This window comes from Aethalodelphis obliquidens, unplaced genomic scaffold (genome assembly GCF_003676395.1).
Source record: "Aethalodelphis obliquidens isolate GAN/ISIS:26980383/991018 unplaced genomic scaffold, ASM367639v1 scaffold44, whole genome shotgun sequence".
Taxonomy (NCBI): Eukaryota; Metazoa; Chordata; class Mammalia; order Artiodactyla; family Delphinidae; genus Aethalodelphis; species Aethalodelphis obliquidens.
Window position 1 is genome coordinate 14,701,328 of NW_020837988.1, and position 15,715 is coordinate 14,717,042.

General features: G+C 42.0%; 1 protein-coding gene across 5 annotated transcripts in view; it reads right to left on the reverse strand.

Moving 5' to 3' along the window:
• The window catches only part of MAP3K3 (mitogen-activated protein kinase kinase kinase 3), a 71,117-nt gene that overhangs the window by 17,781 nt on the left and 37,621 nt on the right, over positions 1–15,715 (reverse strand). For all 5 annotated transcript variants that reach the window (XM_027081228.1, XM_027081227.1, XM_027081229.1 and 2 more), the window contains 2 exons: positions 11,870–11,983; positions 4,884–5,004 (listed from right to left, as the gene is read on the reverse strand). In XM_027081228.1, the coding sequence (XP_026937029.1) occupies positions 4,884–5,004; positions 11,870–11,983 (235 nt within the window). The remainder of the gene's footprint in view (positions 1–4,883; positions 5,005–11,869; positions 11,984–15,715) is intronic.

The following is a 15,715-nucleotide window of genomic DNA, read 5'->3' on the forward strand; positions in this document are numbered from 1 at the left end:
TCCCCTCTTCACCACCTTCAATCTCCTTTTCAGCTGTCTTTGTGCCTCCCTTCATAAACATGCTCAGATCTCTAGCCTAAAAAATATCCTGACCTTATTTCTGCCACTCCCTTAAGCCACTAGCCCACCTCTTTTTTTCTTTTATGGCCAAACCCCTTGAAAGAACTGATTGCCTCTACTCATCAGGTACCCATTCCTTAGTGGGGCAATCTGGCTTGCCCCGCTGTGGGACGCAGTGGCAGGACGAGGAGCGAGATGGAATAAGAACAGAGGCGAAGGACTTAAGATACACTAGACCAAATGGGAGTCAGATGTGGCAGGGACAAGTCCTTTAGTCGATGGCTTAAGGGCACCGCCCACTGCATTGTGGAAGAAACAGTGCTTGAGCTCAGCTTCAAAGGTGACAGAATTTCTACAGGCAAAGACACAAGGAAGGGTAAATTCGCGTAGGGAAATTCCATTTGCCTTGTCTGCAGATCTTCCCACAGGGGTCTCTCTTTTGGGTTAACACATTCCCTAGTAGTTTTTTAAAATTTATTTATTTATTTATTATTTTATTTTATTTTTAGCAGACTAACTGGCTTGAAAAAAACCTGGAATTCAAGGTATGTATATTATGATGGAAAAAACAAAAGGTGAACAGGATAGCTGGTTTCAAATATCTGAAAAACTGTCATATGAAAGATGTTATCTGTGTTGCTCAAGAGAGCAGTACTAGAGTCAATGCGTAAAGTGAGCGAAGGCAGAATTTCGCTTCAAAATAAGGATGAACGTCGAATAAAGAGAGCTGTCTAAAATTGGGTTGGGCTTCCTTGCACTTCCTCATTACTGAAAATGTTGCAGTGGGAGCTGAATGACCTGCATGTTTAGTCTTTCACTCATATGCACTGGTAGCACAAGTACATTAATGCTGGTGGAGGAGGAGGGCAGAGAAGCCCCTCCTGTAGGTGGGGAGTTGGATCACTAAGGCTTCTCATTTAACCCCATTTGTATAGCTAGGGCTTCTCCTAGTCCCTCATGCTTAAACCTTGACTTCTCTCTTTCTGTTTCCTTCTATTCCAGAAGGCCTTACCCTGTACCAGCACAGCAAGCACTCAGACATTTGTGGATGAAAATGACAAGTTTGTGTCTCTTACTCTTGGTCTGTCCTTTCCAACCTGGCTGGTACCATGTAACGTCTTCTTCCCACCTTCTCTTACTTTCCCTCCTACTTCTCTGGTCACTCCTTTCCTGCGTCCTTTGCAGGCTCATCCTCCTCTAATTGGCCACTGTCTGGGTTTCTAAGGCTCAGTCCTAGGCCCTCTTCTCTTCTCATTTTGTAGTCTGTTTAGAAACTCTTATCTGGGCCCCTGGCTTCGACTTGACAATTTCCAATTGTTTCTACCTCTGGTTTTCTCCCCTCTGAGCTAGAGCTCTGTATAGTTAGCTGCCCATCTGCTATCACCTCTTGGCTGTCTCTCTTTTTAAAAAAAAAAAAAAAAAAACACAAATATGTTTATCGGTGAATTGATAATCATACCAAAATATCCATAATTATACCAATTCATAATTATACCAGTCTAAAACTTAAGGTCTGCCCTTCACAGTGCCCGAAACCAGGCTCTCTTCTAGCCTCTGTCTTGGTGAAAGGCACTGCCAATTACCCAAATCCACAAACCAGTAATTTACGTCCTGTTCTCTCAACACCTGAAAATCCAATCCAATACCACAGTGGTTCGTAAACCTTTTGAACTTAGAACCCTTTTCCACTTCTAAAATTTGGGACACCAAAGAGCTTTTATTTATAGAGGTTATATCAATTGATATTTACTGTATCAGAAATAAGGGTCAAAAAAATTTAAAACACAATAATACACAAGTACACATTCCATTAGCCATAGAGCAATGACATTACCTCAGGCAGGTAACCTCTGGAAAATTCCACTATATATATGTGAGAGCCAAATCATGTCTTAGTAGTATTATGAAAATAGCTTTGACCTTCCAGATCCTAAAAGGATCTCAGGGACCGCCCCCCCCCCCATGTCCCTAGACCACGATGCCATGTCCTGTTGGCTTTACCTTCTAAATGCCTCAAATCCACCTGTTCCTTCCTCTCTCCACTACCCTCACTAGCCTAATCCACGCTTCTGTCTTCTTTCACCTGGACCACTGCATTAACTAATACGGTTCTCCCTTGGACCCATGCTTGCCCCCCTGTGATTGGCTCTCCACACTGTATGCAGTTGGAGCAATCTTTTCAAAATACAAATCCGAATATGCCACCCATTCCTCTTCACTTAAAAATCCTAAGGTGTATTTTCACTGCTTTCAACGTAAGGACCCCAAGGCTCAGTCTCCCTCCCCAGCCTCAGCCCATCCTCCTTTCCCTTGTTCTCAGCTCTCCAGCCCTCAGGGCTTCCTTCTGGTTCTCAAACACACCACACTCCCTCTACCATGAGGCCTCCGCATGGGCAGCTCTCCTGCCTGGAGCTCTCCTCCCTATATCCCCTTTGAGTAAGTCCCCTTCAAGCTCTGGGTCACAGCCTATGGCTTCTCTGGCCCCGAAATCAGGTCACATCCTTCTGCTATACGTGCTCCCAGCACCACACACCTTCTGGTCTCAGCCTGTAATTACAGATGAATCACATCATGACACGTAAGGTCTGACTTCCCACAGGTGGACAAGGGCCACAGGGACGGGAACTGTGTGTTTTGCTTCCCATGATTCTGGCAATTATTTCTTGAATGAATAAGTGAACAAATGAGTAAAAATGCAGTTTGACAGGGAGAGGGATACAATAACAAGACAATGTGATAAGCATTAGGATAGAGATGGGTACAAGGGGTCACTGTTCCCAGTGGCTCTCCACTGCCCACCGAACAAGCCCATGTGCAGACAAGGGTCCCCAGCCAAGGCAGGCATTCTTTCCCAGCCTTCTCTACTTCTCCAAATATCAATACCCGAGCCAGTCTGAAGGATAAGTGGGATCTCCACCAGCAAATCACTGAAATGCCCTCTCCCCTCATCCTTGCTTATGGAAATCCTCCATAATCTATAAAAATCCCAGAATGCATTTCCCAGGTCGTTCCAGTTAGAAATAATCTCTGCCATTTTCCAGCTTTTAGAAAGGCTGCCAGGCTCTGCCTGCTTCTCTCGTCAAACCCACCACTCCAAACCACCTGGGGTTCTCAGAAGCCACCACCTTCTTCTGTGATCGTGCCTGGCAGATGCCCTTTTCTGTGCCCGGAGTATCTGTCCCTGCACTCAGTAAATCTTCCTTAGTTTGTCAGCTCTGATGTTCCCTCTCTTTAGCGAAACCTTTCCCCAGAGTCCTGGGCGCCGTTGGTTACTGCCTGCTCTGTGCTCCCGCACCACTCTCAGCCTCCCAGATGCCTCCACCATGGCACTCATGCCAGCCCAAAGGCTGGTGCCTAATGCTTGCTGACTGAAGGAACCCAGGATCTGTGTGTGCTGGGAGGCTGTGTTGCCCATTCTCTAGATAGATAGGAACTCGTTCATAGAAATCTTACTCCCCGTAAGATTTTAGCACTCTCAGACAAGGAAATTCCATATACGGCCCCTACAGTGAGGGCCCAGCATGTAGCTTCCACACACAAGTCACAGGAAATTGCTCAGGAGCCGGAGGCCCAATCACTGCCCTGTGTCCATCCTCACAGCTTACTCTGCAAAGGAGCAATGCTGCCCTCCTCCAGCCCCTTGCTCTCTACAAGGGCTCTGGAACAGAGGCCAAACTAGCAGAGATTCCCAGGTTCCAGGGCACCTGGATTTTAGGGCCAGAGATACTCTAGATAAGGTTTCCTTGTTGGGGTGCTGGCTCTCTCCTCAACCAGCTTATTGAAAACGCAGCCACCAATTATCCACAATGTTAGGGAAATATGAAACACATATACAGACTTTCAGCTTGGCAACACTTACTACCAGTGCTTGCTAGGGTTCCAGAAATTACTCAGTGAGGCAAAGTCAGTGCCTCAGCAACACATCCTTCCGGCTGCCCCCCGAGGAGGCTTATCACTCCCAGACAAGCTCAGTGACAGGACTGATGCTCAGACCTCCCCAAGTTCAGCTCAAGATCTCCAGAGAGCAGTTCAGTTTGATGCAATTCTACCTGTATGGATAGAACCTGTATGGACAGCAGCAGGGGTCTCAGCGACGTTAGGGCAGCAACCTCAACAGAAATATTGTTAAGGCCGGACTTCCCTCTTGAAACAAACTGCACAATTCAAGAAATGAGCTTTCTCCTCAGACTGTGGGAAATGGGATCCAGAGCAAAACTGGATTGCCTGGTATAATGCACAGACCTGATTTAGATTCCTTTCCTGGGGAGGCCAGTCAGCAGCTTCGTAGCTTTCTTCCTAATGAGCCAACTGTATTTACTACGTCAACAGTCTCCTGCCCTTCCCAGACAACTTAGTTTGACTCTCCAGGAGTTTCATTGGAGAAACTTTGTCCCATCTTCCTTGAAGCATTAGGACTCCTCAGGAATCACAAGCAAGAGGTTTGATGTCAAAACTCAATCTTGGACCTGATTCGTAACTTCACAAGTCCCCAGTCCTTTGGGGAAAGAATGGTCAAAAACGAGGGTATACTGCTGCTGGAGGTCTCCAAGCAGATGTTTGAGGAGATCACTTTCTCAGGGCTGTTGAAAAGGACTTTGATTTCGCCACCACATCATGAGAGTGTAAGCTCCTGGAGGGTCAGGACTCCATCCCAGTCACTTGTCTATTTCTTCTCCCCAAAGAAAAGCATGGAACATTATTCTGAACAGCGCAGCAGTCAATAACGTTTGATGACTGTTTTTTAATAATTTTTAAAAAGAATATTTAAAAAAATACATGGGCAGATAAATTAGATGAGAGGAAAAAAGGGGTGAGATACTCACTGACAGAGAGGTGCCTGCTCCTGGGCTCAGGGGGCTGGTAGATGGTATTTATGTCTCCCGCAGACTGGGAAGCTTTGATTCGCACCTGCCTGGACACCCCGGAGTGGGGAGGGGAACTGGTCTGCAAGATAAGAGGAAAAAGGCTGAGCTCATTAAGCAAGCAGGCTTAGAAAGGCCCCCCGCCCCTCCCTGGGCCTCCCCATGCTCTCAGCCGCCATCACGCTTTCAATACATGAGCTACCCAGCTTTCCCTCAAATCTCACTCCTCAACTCATCTTGGCAAATCACTGTTTACTCAATGTAGTTATCCAGCTTCACTGATATAGAGCACTGAGACTCAGTGCTCCAATTTATTAGGTGATGACCCAGACACAGAAGAATAACAGGCATTCCTGTAATAATGTGCCAAACAGAAAAGCGTTGTAAATACCCTCTCATAAAACTCTCCAGAGAGCTTGGGAAGAATAGCAGGAAAAGCAGGAAATTATTTCAGTGGCAAGATCACCTGCCACGTGGGGGGTCAGTATGGAGAATGGTGGCAACTTCTGCACCAAAAATTCTGGCCGATAAACTTAAAAAATAGCTTGATATGCTGCTTCTTCCCCAACCATAATCACTCCTGGAAAATTAAGGTAAGAAGGTCTCAGATGCTTCATATTACTGGGGTTTATATGTGAACCATCTCAGGATTGTGTTCATCTCAGAAAGGCTATCAAGGCACCATTCTGCCAGAGGTCAAGGACTTCAGAACAGGGTCAGCAGCCTTGCCACATCTACCTCACTTTGCACTGACCCAGTTGGGCCTCAAGGTGAGCCCTTGAGAGAAAACAAAGCAACAGAAAGGGACCCTTGCACTGAGAAAGCTTAAAACTGAAGCTTGAAGGTGAGCTAAGTGATGTCAGGATGTGCTCATAAATAAGCAGAGCACTGTGGAGAGTGGGAGCTCAGAATTTATAAATAATTTGGGTCAAAGTTTCTACTTGTTTCTCTCTCTCTCTTACCTCCTGTAAGAAAAAAAAAAAGGTCCAACCTAAACAAACTATATCCTGTCCTCCAGGAAAAAGGCTTCCCGCTCTCAGGGCTAAGTTCAGCTGCCAAGCAGCCTCCTCTAGTCCCCCCACGCCAGACTCTATCACATGCAGGGCTGTCTTGACAAACTGTCTTGCTCTAACGGGAAGTCAGACCAAGGGGAAGTGAGTGTTCTTGCTAAAGCCTCCAATGTGCAATAGCTCTCTGCCGAGGGTCAGAAAGGAAAAAACAATCAAAGCCACACGCTGGGGAAGCAGGCCAGTGAAGGGCAAGGAAAAAGCCACAGCCTTAGAGTCAGAAAGAGGAGAGCTGCACGCTGAGCACCCCAAGGACACCTGCTTAGACACGGGGCCTTACACAGGGTGGGAATTCAATACATCTTGGCAACATGAATCTGAAACGTATCAAAGAACATAGATTCTAAACTCTCAATTTTAAATCTAAAAGCTGAGCCAGGAGAGGAGGTTCAACAGCCAGCACGAGCGTAGGTTTCTAAAACGAAAGGCTGACTGTGGCAACAGTGGGAAAACAGATGAAGGGAATCAGGGAAGGTTTCAAAGCAGGGCTTCTCACATTTTCGTGTGCACACAAATCACCTGGGACCTTGATGAAGTGCAGATTGTGATTCAGTAGGTCTGGGCTGGGGCTGAGAATCTGCATTTCTAACAAGCTTTCAGGTGATGCTGACACAGGGCGGCAGCAAGGTCTTAGGAGGTGAGTCACACTTGGGTTTAAGGCAATGGTTCTCAGCCCGAGCCGACCAGCAGAACTGCCTGTGGGGTTTTTAACACCTCAGGCCAACTACAACAGAATCTCTGGGGGTAAGGCCGAAGGACTGGTGTTTTTTAAATCTCCCCCAAGTGTTTGTAATAGTCAGTCAAGTTCAGAAAACCCTGATTTAAGGAGATAAAAGAGAATGGCATGGTAAACAAAAATGAGGTTGATGCAAGGATTCAGGGAAACTTGAACAAGACCTAGAAGTGGGCAAGAGAGGAAGGAGGAAGGTGGGACTAGGAAAAGTAACAGGGACCTGTAAGAGAGTGAAAGGAGAGCCAACAGGTATAAAGTGTGTAGCTGGCAGAACATTCTAAAGACAGCAAATAGAATGGTCATTTCATTTGACCATTCAATGAAAACCTCACTGAAAGGCTCTGGGGGTAGCAGTGTGCTGTGGCCGACACAAACAACATGAAAAATTACCAGGGAGCCACATGCACAAAGACTGCAGTCACTGGAAGCGAGGAGATTAGCAGAAAAAGAGATTATAAAAGTTGACCCACAAATCATCTCGATAAAAGATTTGGTGGTGTCAGACAAAGGGAACAGGTGGATTCAATGATGCAGGGGGAAAAGAAGAGGTGTGTGTGTGTCTGCTTTAGTTTGGTTCACGGAAACATGAGCTGAGAAATGGCACCTTGGATGTCACTAGTCCTCTGCTTCAATGGTGGCAACGAGACATTTCCATGATAGACCATGACAGTTATGATAGCTGTGGAAGCATCCAGGTTATTTAATAGATTTACAGCTTTAACATCCATGAATTTATTAAAAGCCTTAAAAAAATCTGCTTTGAAGCTATACAACTTGAATAAAGGATGCCATGTTTATACCCCTTATACAAATTCTTATTTCCATTTTGTTCTATGATAATCCTCAATATTCAAGGGGCTCATCCAAACTGAGATTAGGTGAACAAATCTGTGTTTTTATTATCCCTGCTCTTCAATGCGTCACAGGCTTTGTTTATACATAGGTATGCTTCGGCTTCCTTTCCCGACTAAAGAGTTCCAGGCTTTTTAGGCCATACACATATAAAACTGACCCCAACCCCTTAAAAAGTTTGTCTTCTCTTGGACCTTTCCTAGCTCAGTTAACCTGCTGAGCTGTGGGGAAGAGAATGACACATCTCACAAGTTTTCCTCACGGGCAACATTATACTTTCTGTTCTGTTTCTAATGAACTGTGAAAGAACCTGGGTGAGGTTTTCCAAGGACTACAATAATTCTAAGATCCCTTTCCTGGATGGTATCTAATACATACTGGACTATAGTCAGAACATCTGGATTCAAGACCAGCTCTGTCACTATCTACTGTTTCACCTAGGCCAAATCACTCTAAGCCTCAGTTTCCCCAGGGGGTAGACTGGCGATAACAGATGCCTAACCAACCACTCAAAGCTGCAAAAACCAAATGAAAGTTGAACGTACCTTATACATGTAAAGTGTAATGATTTTTAAACAGGAGCCAGACTGAAGGTATTCTGCCCAACAAGTTTCGTTCTAACTTCCTGCACTTGCCCCATTAGTTTCTTGGAAAACTGAAAATAATTACCATTTAGATTATCCTTGATATTTTGAACTTAAATAGTGTCAAGTTCATCGATGGGAAATTTGGGAAGTGGGCAACATTTAGATGAGAAGATTGTAAGTTTACTTTTGTCAGAGAGAATCTGAGGTAACAAAACAAAATGCCATTCACAGTTTAAGATGGTTGGGTATTTAGTTTTTATCATATGCAGGTACAAGTGACAACAGAATGTTAAGCTTGAGATTATGTTATGACAGTGGAAAGGTCGAGAAAGTTATAAGAAAGTCAAGAGCAGAAAGATAAATTAAGAGTTAGATGCACACATGTTTAGAAAAGAAGTCTGTAATAGGAAAACAGCTAAGAGTTGATGGCCCAAGGCAGAGGGCTAGGGCAGCAAGAACTACTGAAGGAGACGGTGAAGTATCTTAAAATGGCAGTAAAACCAAGGCTAGAGAAAGACTCTTCAGATTAAGAGGAGGTTCTGTGATTGCCCAAATCCAGGAGTTCTCAGGTAAAAACAATATTGAAGCCTAAGACCTGGCCTTGGCCAGGTGCGATGGGAGGAGTTCGACTTTCCACCTTGGTGAGGGATGAAGACAGAGGAAAGATCAGAAGCTGTCATAGAAGGATCAATAAAAAAGGAATCTGGAGAGTAGAAAGAGATAGTACATTTAGAAACAGGAATAAGAAGGGAAGTAAAGGTATAGGTGATAACAAAAGGTGGATGAGTTGACAGATTGCTAAAAATGGAGGAAACTAAGTAGAGAACAAAGTGGCTCACAGTTACCATCAAGAGGAGATGAAGACCAGGTTGATATGGTATCCTGGAGAAGTGTATGTAAAGTGTGATCTGTGGGCTGGTGCCAGGGTACAACCTGTGGTGTATACCAGTCCTCAACAAGGTAAATACCAAAATGGAAGAGTAACTCTTTAAGCACTTTTACAACAATTTGGCAGTGACTCATGTCTATTGAACTTAACAATAAAAGTTGTGGGCTTGTATTTTATACGTCTCTAGTTAAATTTTCCATTTCACTTTTCATGTTTTTAAAAAAGAATTGGTCCATAAAAGATTAGAAACTAGAAGAAAACTGATATTTCATCACAAACAGAGAAGCACTTCCAGAAGTAGGACTCCTAAGCACGTAGCAATTTTGGATCATGATACCTCTGTTTATTGAGAAGCCTGAGGTCTAGCTGAGGAAGTCCTCAGCTTTCATCACCACCAATGCCACTATTAGTCTTAAATGCAAATCTTTATAAATGCGAAAAAAGGAGTAGCTTAAGTGTTCCAACAGTAGCAAAAATGGTTATTTAATTAAATTATGGTATATCCACTCAACGGACTTATGCATCCTTATAAATTATAATCATGAAGACTGTATATTAACAGAAAAATGTACATGACAATGTTAAGTGAAAAATTAAAGTAGAAAATCGTATAAATACCATGACAACACTTATAGTGTGTATACATATGGCCAAAGAGGGGCGTATGCAAAAATCAATCAATGTGTTACGGTGCTAGGATTATGTAAGACGGTCCTCTTTTTTTTTTAAGTTTACAATAAGTTATACTGACTTTATAATAATTTTAAAAAATACACATCCTTAGAGAGAGAGGCATCAACGTGGCACTTATTTTATGTGATATCTAATGCCACACCATCAGTGTCAGAGCTTAGATGGTCATCTTTCAAACAGCTCTGGTGTTGCAGCAGTATCTGCAGCTGAGTGCACCCTTACTGGATGGGAAAGCGAATGCAAAGAACCAGTTGTCTACAGTTTCTCATCAGGGGAGTGGAGGGATCACAATCAGGGGTGCTAGCTCCCAGTTAAACCATCACATCATTAAACTAAACCCCAATTCCAGCTTCTTCTGTAAAGAAGGGGTTGGCAGAATATGATTTCTGCTTGACTCCTGCTAACAATTCAAGAAGTGTTCACTGTGTTCTCTTAAGAGGATGGGTTCCAAAACAAGACACAGCTCCCGTTCTCAAGGAGCTTATAATCTTCTGGGGTAGAACTTACAAATATGCAACAACTAGAGGGCAATTACTCAGGAACCTATAAACTAGTGTGCAAATTATATCCAATAACTAAAGGAACAGGGAATAATGAAAATGGTCTCAGTCAAAAATACTGACCAAACTGCAGCAGGTAAATCAAGCTAGAGCCTTAAAAAAGGTTGACCATGGTCTGGCAAAGAGGAAGCAGGAAGAACTGCAGAATAGTGGAAGTATGCTGAAGAACTTGGAAAGATGAGACTGGGGAGCTGAGAGGAAGGGTAGTTAGTGATAACCCTTGGGTGCCAGGCTAAATTTAGATCTTACATGATAGGCAACGAGGAAGGCCTACAAGGAGCAGGTGAGTAACTTGAACAGAGAAATTAAATAATAAAGCATATATTTTACTTCAGAATACTTCCCAAAACACATCCAGAAAAGAAGACATTGTGAGAGAGAAGACCAGTCCTCATGCTCAAGGACACTTCTATAATATGAGAAAATGTCTTCTTTACTCTAAGCCTTCCTAACCGCATTCTCCTGTGTCTTTCGCTAATCAATAGACAGTCCAAGGTGTCTTTAAAAATAAATGGTCAGGGGCTTCCCTGGTGGCGCAGTGGTTGAGAGTCCGCCTGACGATGCAGGGGACACGGGTTCGTGCCCCGGTCCGGGAGGATCCCACATGCCGCGGAGCGGCTGGGCCCGTGAGCCATGGCCACTGAGCCTGCGCGTCCGGAGCCTGTGCTCCGCAAGGGGAGAGGCCACAGCGGTGAGAGGCCTGCGTACCGCTAACTAACTAACTAACTAACTAACTAAATAGTCAGCATAAAGCACCATTCCATCTAAACTCTGTCCTGGTATGGAGCGTCCATAGTTCTCAGACAGTAATGTCAGCTGTCCACAGTTGGCTGTCTTCAAGCATAAGGAAAGGAAAGAGTGCCAAGAAACCTTCAGGAACATGCATCTGAAGAAAACTGGTAGAGCCATCAGTGATTAGAAGACAGACCCAGATTACAAGCATTCTTGTGAAATGTAGGCCCCCAGGGACCCTTTAGGAGAGGAAACTACATAAGGGATGATCCCTCACTTCTGAAGGCCCCCACAGATTGCTGCCATTTGGTAAGGTAGCAGCTGCTAAATTACAAGAGGCCCTTTAGACCATGGCCTTTTTTCCACTGAACAGAAGGGAAAGTTTGTTTCCTACACGTGTCCCAAGGGAAAGTCACGGTTGCCGAGGAGTTGTGGGAGTTGGGTTTACAAAGCATGATAGTCTCAAATCCTTGACAGCCTCTACTAATCAGCTCCCCCACGCTGAGCAAATCTCTCTTGCTGGGGTCCAAATCTAGTCGAAAGAACATAAATACAGAGAAAAAGAATTTCCTCCTTTATCATAAAATGTTTCCCTTCCTCCCATACCACAAGCCAAGTCACCTTCAGTTGCAATTTTAACGCCAATGATCTGGCTTCGCAGTCAAATCAAATGCAGAAGGCTAAATGGCTACTGACCCAGTGCGCTGGGCCACACCTACCTTCTCGCTTTAGCAGTGACTAAGGAACACGAAATTCTGTCAAGGAAGCAAGCTGGACTCCTGAAGGACAGCAAGCTTTGTCTTCAGCTGTCAGGCCGTGACAGGGGCTACTTACATGGTTTCTGTCCTGGGACAGCAGCAATATCCTAAGGCTTTTCATGCTTGAGCTTCTATCCAAAATATCAATTGCTTTATCAAGATCATCTTGGTTCTTCAGCAGGATGGAGAGCTGTGACACAGGACACAGAAAAAGGAAATCACATAAAACATAAGTCTTTAGTTTGCAAAAATAAGCAAAATAAGCAACAAAAAAATAAATTTGGAGGAAAACAATCTCAGTGGATACTATGGGGTCTTAAAAGATCTAATTGAAACCACAGAGATATTTTCTTTCCCTTTTTATTAAGTTTACAATTCAAAGATTTTTGGTAAATTTACAGAGTTGTGCAACCATCACCACAATTCAATTTCAAAACATTTCCATTGCTCCAAAAAGATCTCCTGTGCCCATTCAGAGTCACTCCCCTTTTCTACCTCTTACCCCAGGCCACCACTAATCTACTTTCTGTCTCTAGAGATTTGCATTTTCTGGACATTTCATATAAATGAAATCACACAATTCATATTCAATTCAATTCAATGCATAGCCTTTTGCATCTAGCTTCCTTCACTTTGCTTAACGTTTTTGAGTTCATCCATGCTGTAGCACATATCAGTACTTTATTTCAAGGTATTTTTTTTTGATGGTATAAAAATATTTTTTAAAATATTTTCTTTTTTTTTTTATATTTTTATTTGAGTATAGTGGCTTTACAATATTGTGTTAGTTTCTACTGTACAGCAAAGTGAAATGAAACAGCTATAGTGAAACAGCTATACGTATACATATATCCCCTCTTTTTTGGATTTCCTTCCCATTTAGGTCACCACAGAGCACTGAGTAGAGTTCCCTGAGCTATACAGTAGGTTCTCATTAGTTATCTATTTTATACATAGTATCGATAGTGTATATATGTCAATCCCAATCTCCCAATTCATCCCACCCCCCCCCAAGATATTTTCTAAGAAAAGCTTCGTCTCTAAAAATACCCTTTACTCCAAAGCATCAAATCCGAAACAGTTATAGGCCCCATATTTCTTCCTAGATTAAGCAGTAGAATCATGTCCCATTCTACCCTGTGCTGACATTAACAGAATAAGCAGAAAAGGCACAGGAGGAGGAGGGGTCAGGCAGAGGATGAAAACGTTACTCAAATAAGAACACAAACTTAGACTGCATAGAAGGGTTTAGTATCTTAATGTATAAAGGTTAAAAAAAATCAGTGACTAGAACGAAAAACTACTTCCTCTGTTTTCATTCCACTGAAGTATTAAAGAGATGGTTCTTGAGGGTACAGATAAGCCTCACTCACTGTTAGAAGCAGAAGATATTATGAGTACTTAGTATTAAAAGATGCAAAACTATGCTTTGCCTAAGACCTAAAAAATGTCAGATCTTATGTACTTGTGGCAAACATAAAGCAAAAATCCAATTAATTTCTTCAGTTCCCCATTCAGAATACAAGGAAGTGAGAACTCTAAACCCCAGGCCAGGAAAAAACAAATAGTAAAAACAGTATTTAAAATAAAACCTCAAGACAACCTATGGAATGGGAGAAAATTTTACAAATCATATCATATTGTAAAAGAATTCCTTCCTGGGTAACACTCAAAGTAGGGATAAATAAGGACTGGTGTTGGGGGAGGCGGGGAAGGGGTGGGTGGAGACAGGGGAAGATAAAGAAATTACTGGAGTAGGTTTTAACTTAAAAAAAAAAAAACTACAATTTTGCAAATGTATGATAAGGGTCTAGTATCCAGAATATATAAAGAACTCTTACAATTCAACAATAAAAGGACAAACAATCCGATTTTTTAAAAGGGCAAAGGATTTGAATAGATATTTGTCCAAAGAAAATAAAAAAATGGCTAATAAGCACATGAAAAGCTACTCAACATCGTTAGTCATTAAGGAAATGAAAGTTAAAAACCACAATAAGATACCACTTCACGTCTACTAGGATGGCTATAATTTTTTTAAAAAAGAAAAAAAAAAAAGAGAGAATCACAAGTATTGGTGATGATGCAGAGAAATTGCAACCCTCGTACATTGCTGGTAGAAATGTAAAGTGGTACCAGTTGATATGCGAAAGTTGGGCAGTTCCTCCAAAAGTTAAATACAGAGTTTCTACAAGAACCACCATTCCACTCAGGTATATTTTAGAGAATTGAAAACATTTGTTCATATAAAAATTTGTACACAAATGTTCATAGCAGCATTATTTATAATAGCCAAAAGTGAAAACAACTCAAGTGTCCATCAACAGATGAATGGATACACAAAATGTGGTATATCCATATAATGGAATATTATTCAGCCATAAAAAGGAATGAAGTATGAGACATGCTACAACATAGATGAGCCTTGAAAACATGCTTAGTGAAAGAAGCCAAACACAAAAGGCCACATATTGTGTGATTCCATATATATGAAATGTTCATAATAGGCAAATCCAGAGAGGCAGAAAGTAAATAAGTGGTTGCCAGGGACTGGGGAGTGGGGAGAATGGGAAGTGACTCCTAAGAACTACAGGATTTCTCTTTGGGGTGATGAAAAAGTTTTGGAATCAGGTAGTGATGTTAGTTACACAACTCTGTGAATACACTAAAACCACTGAATTATACAGTTTAAAATGTAAATTTAAAAATAAGAGTAAATTCTATGGCAGGTGAATTATATCTCAATAAAGCTATTATTACAAAAATATAAACATAAATAAAATAAAATCTCAACAGATTTTTTCATTTGTGGTTCACAAATCCTGACAAGGCAGGGTTTAGAGGGCAAAGAAAAGAAAAATAGTTGAGACATTTGAAATTAGTAAGATGTAAGTAAATTAGTCAATTCTTGGTCACTGACATTAGCAGACTGCGGAAAGACGTGAATGATTTAAAATAGTAACAATTATGGGAGTTCCCTGGTGGTCTAGTGGTTAGGATTCCAGGCTTTCACTGCCATGGACCAGGTTCAATCCCTGGTCAGGGAACTGAGATCCTGCAAGCCGTGCAGCACAGCCAAAAAACAAAAACAAAAAACAACAAAAAACAAAGTGATGAAAAATAAATGCTCAAATAAATTAGTCTTCACTGACTCAAAAAATAATGACAATTACTTATATTTGGCTTTAAAATCAATATCTGTATAAACATTTGAATAAAGGAATGCTCAACATTCTGGGCAGTCATTCCCTTGGCAAAAGAGTTTGAAAATGGATTTGGGGACATCTGAAATTCTTAATGGAAATATTAATGGAAAGAGAAACAAGTGGTACTAAATCATCCAGAAAAGTCTTTACTAACTAAAGAACACCTTCTTTAATGCTGATTGGCTAGCTGACTTCAGCCTCACTTTCTTATATAGTCACTGATGCTTGAGCTGCAATTTTTTAAACTTCTATGGATTTGACATTTGTATTTGGGGGGGAGTTCTCAAATCCTGTATTTAAAATGTGTTACTTTACATACTTTAAAATACTTACATCTGTGTTATTTATTAACTATAGAGTTAGTGGTTTATTTTTCAAATTTGCTGTATTTCTAAAATTTATCCAAAAAGCAAAAATCAGATGGTGTTATTTTTGTTAGCTATTTGGCAGTGCATATATCCAGTTGTGGTTGTACATTTTATATGAAGAGGACCACAGAGTTTTTGCCAACAAATGTCATCTCCTACAGATTTAAGCCCCAAAGTACAGGAAATTCTTAACTTTTCAACCAATAAAATAAAACTACAAAGTAAGGGGACTTCCCTGGTGGCGCAGTGGTTAAGAATCTGCCTGCCAATGCAGGGGACATGGGTTCAAGCCCTGGTCCGGGAAGATCCCACATGCCGCGGAGCAACTAAGCCTGTGCGCCACAACTA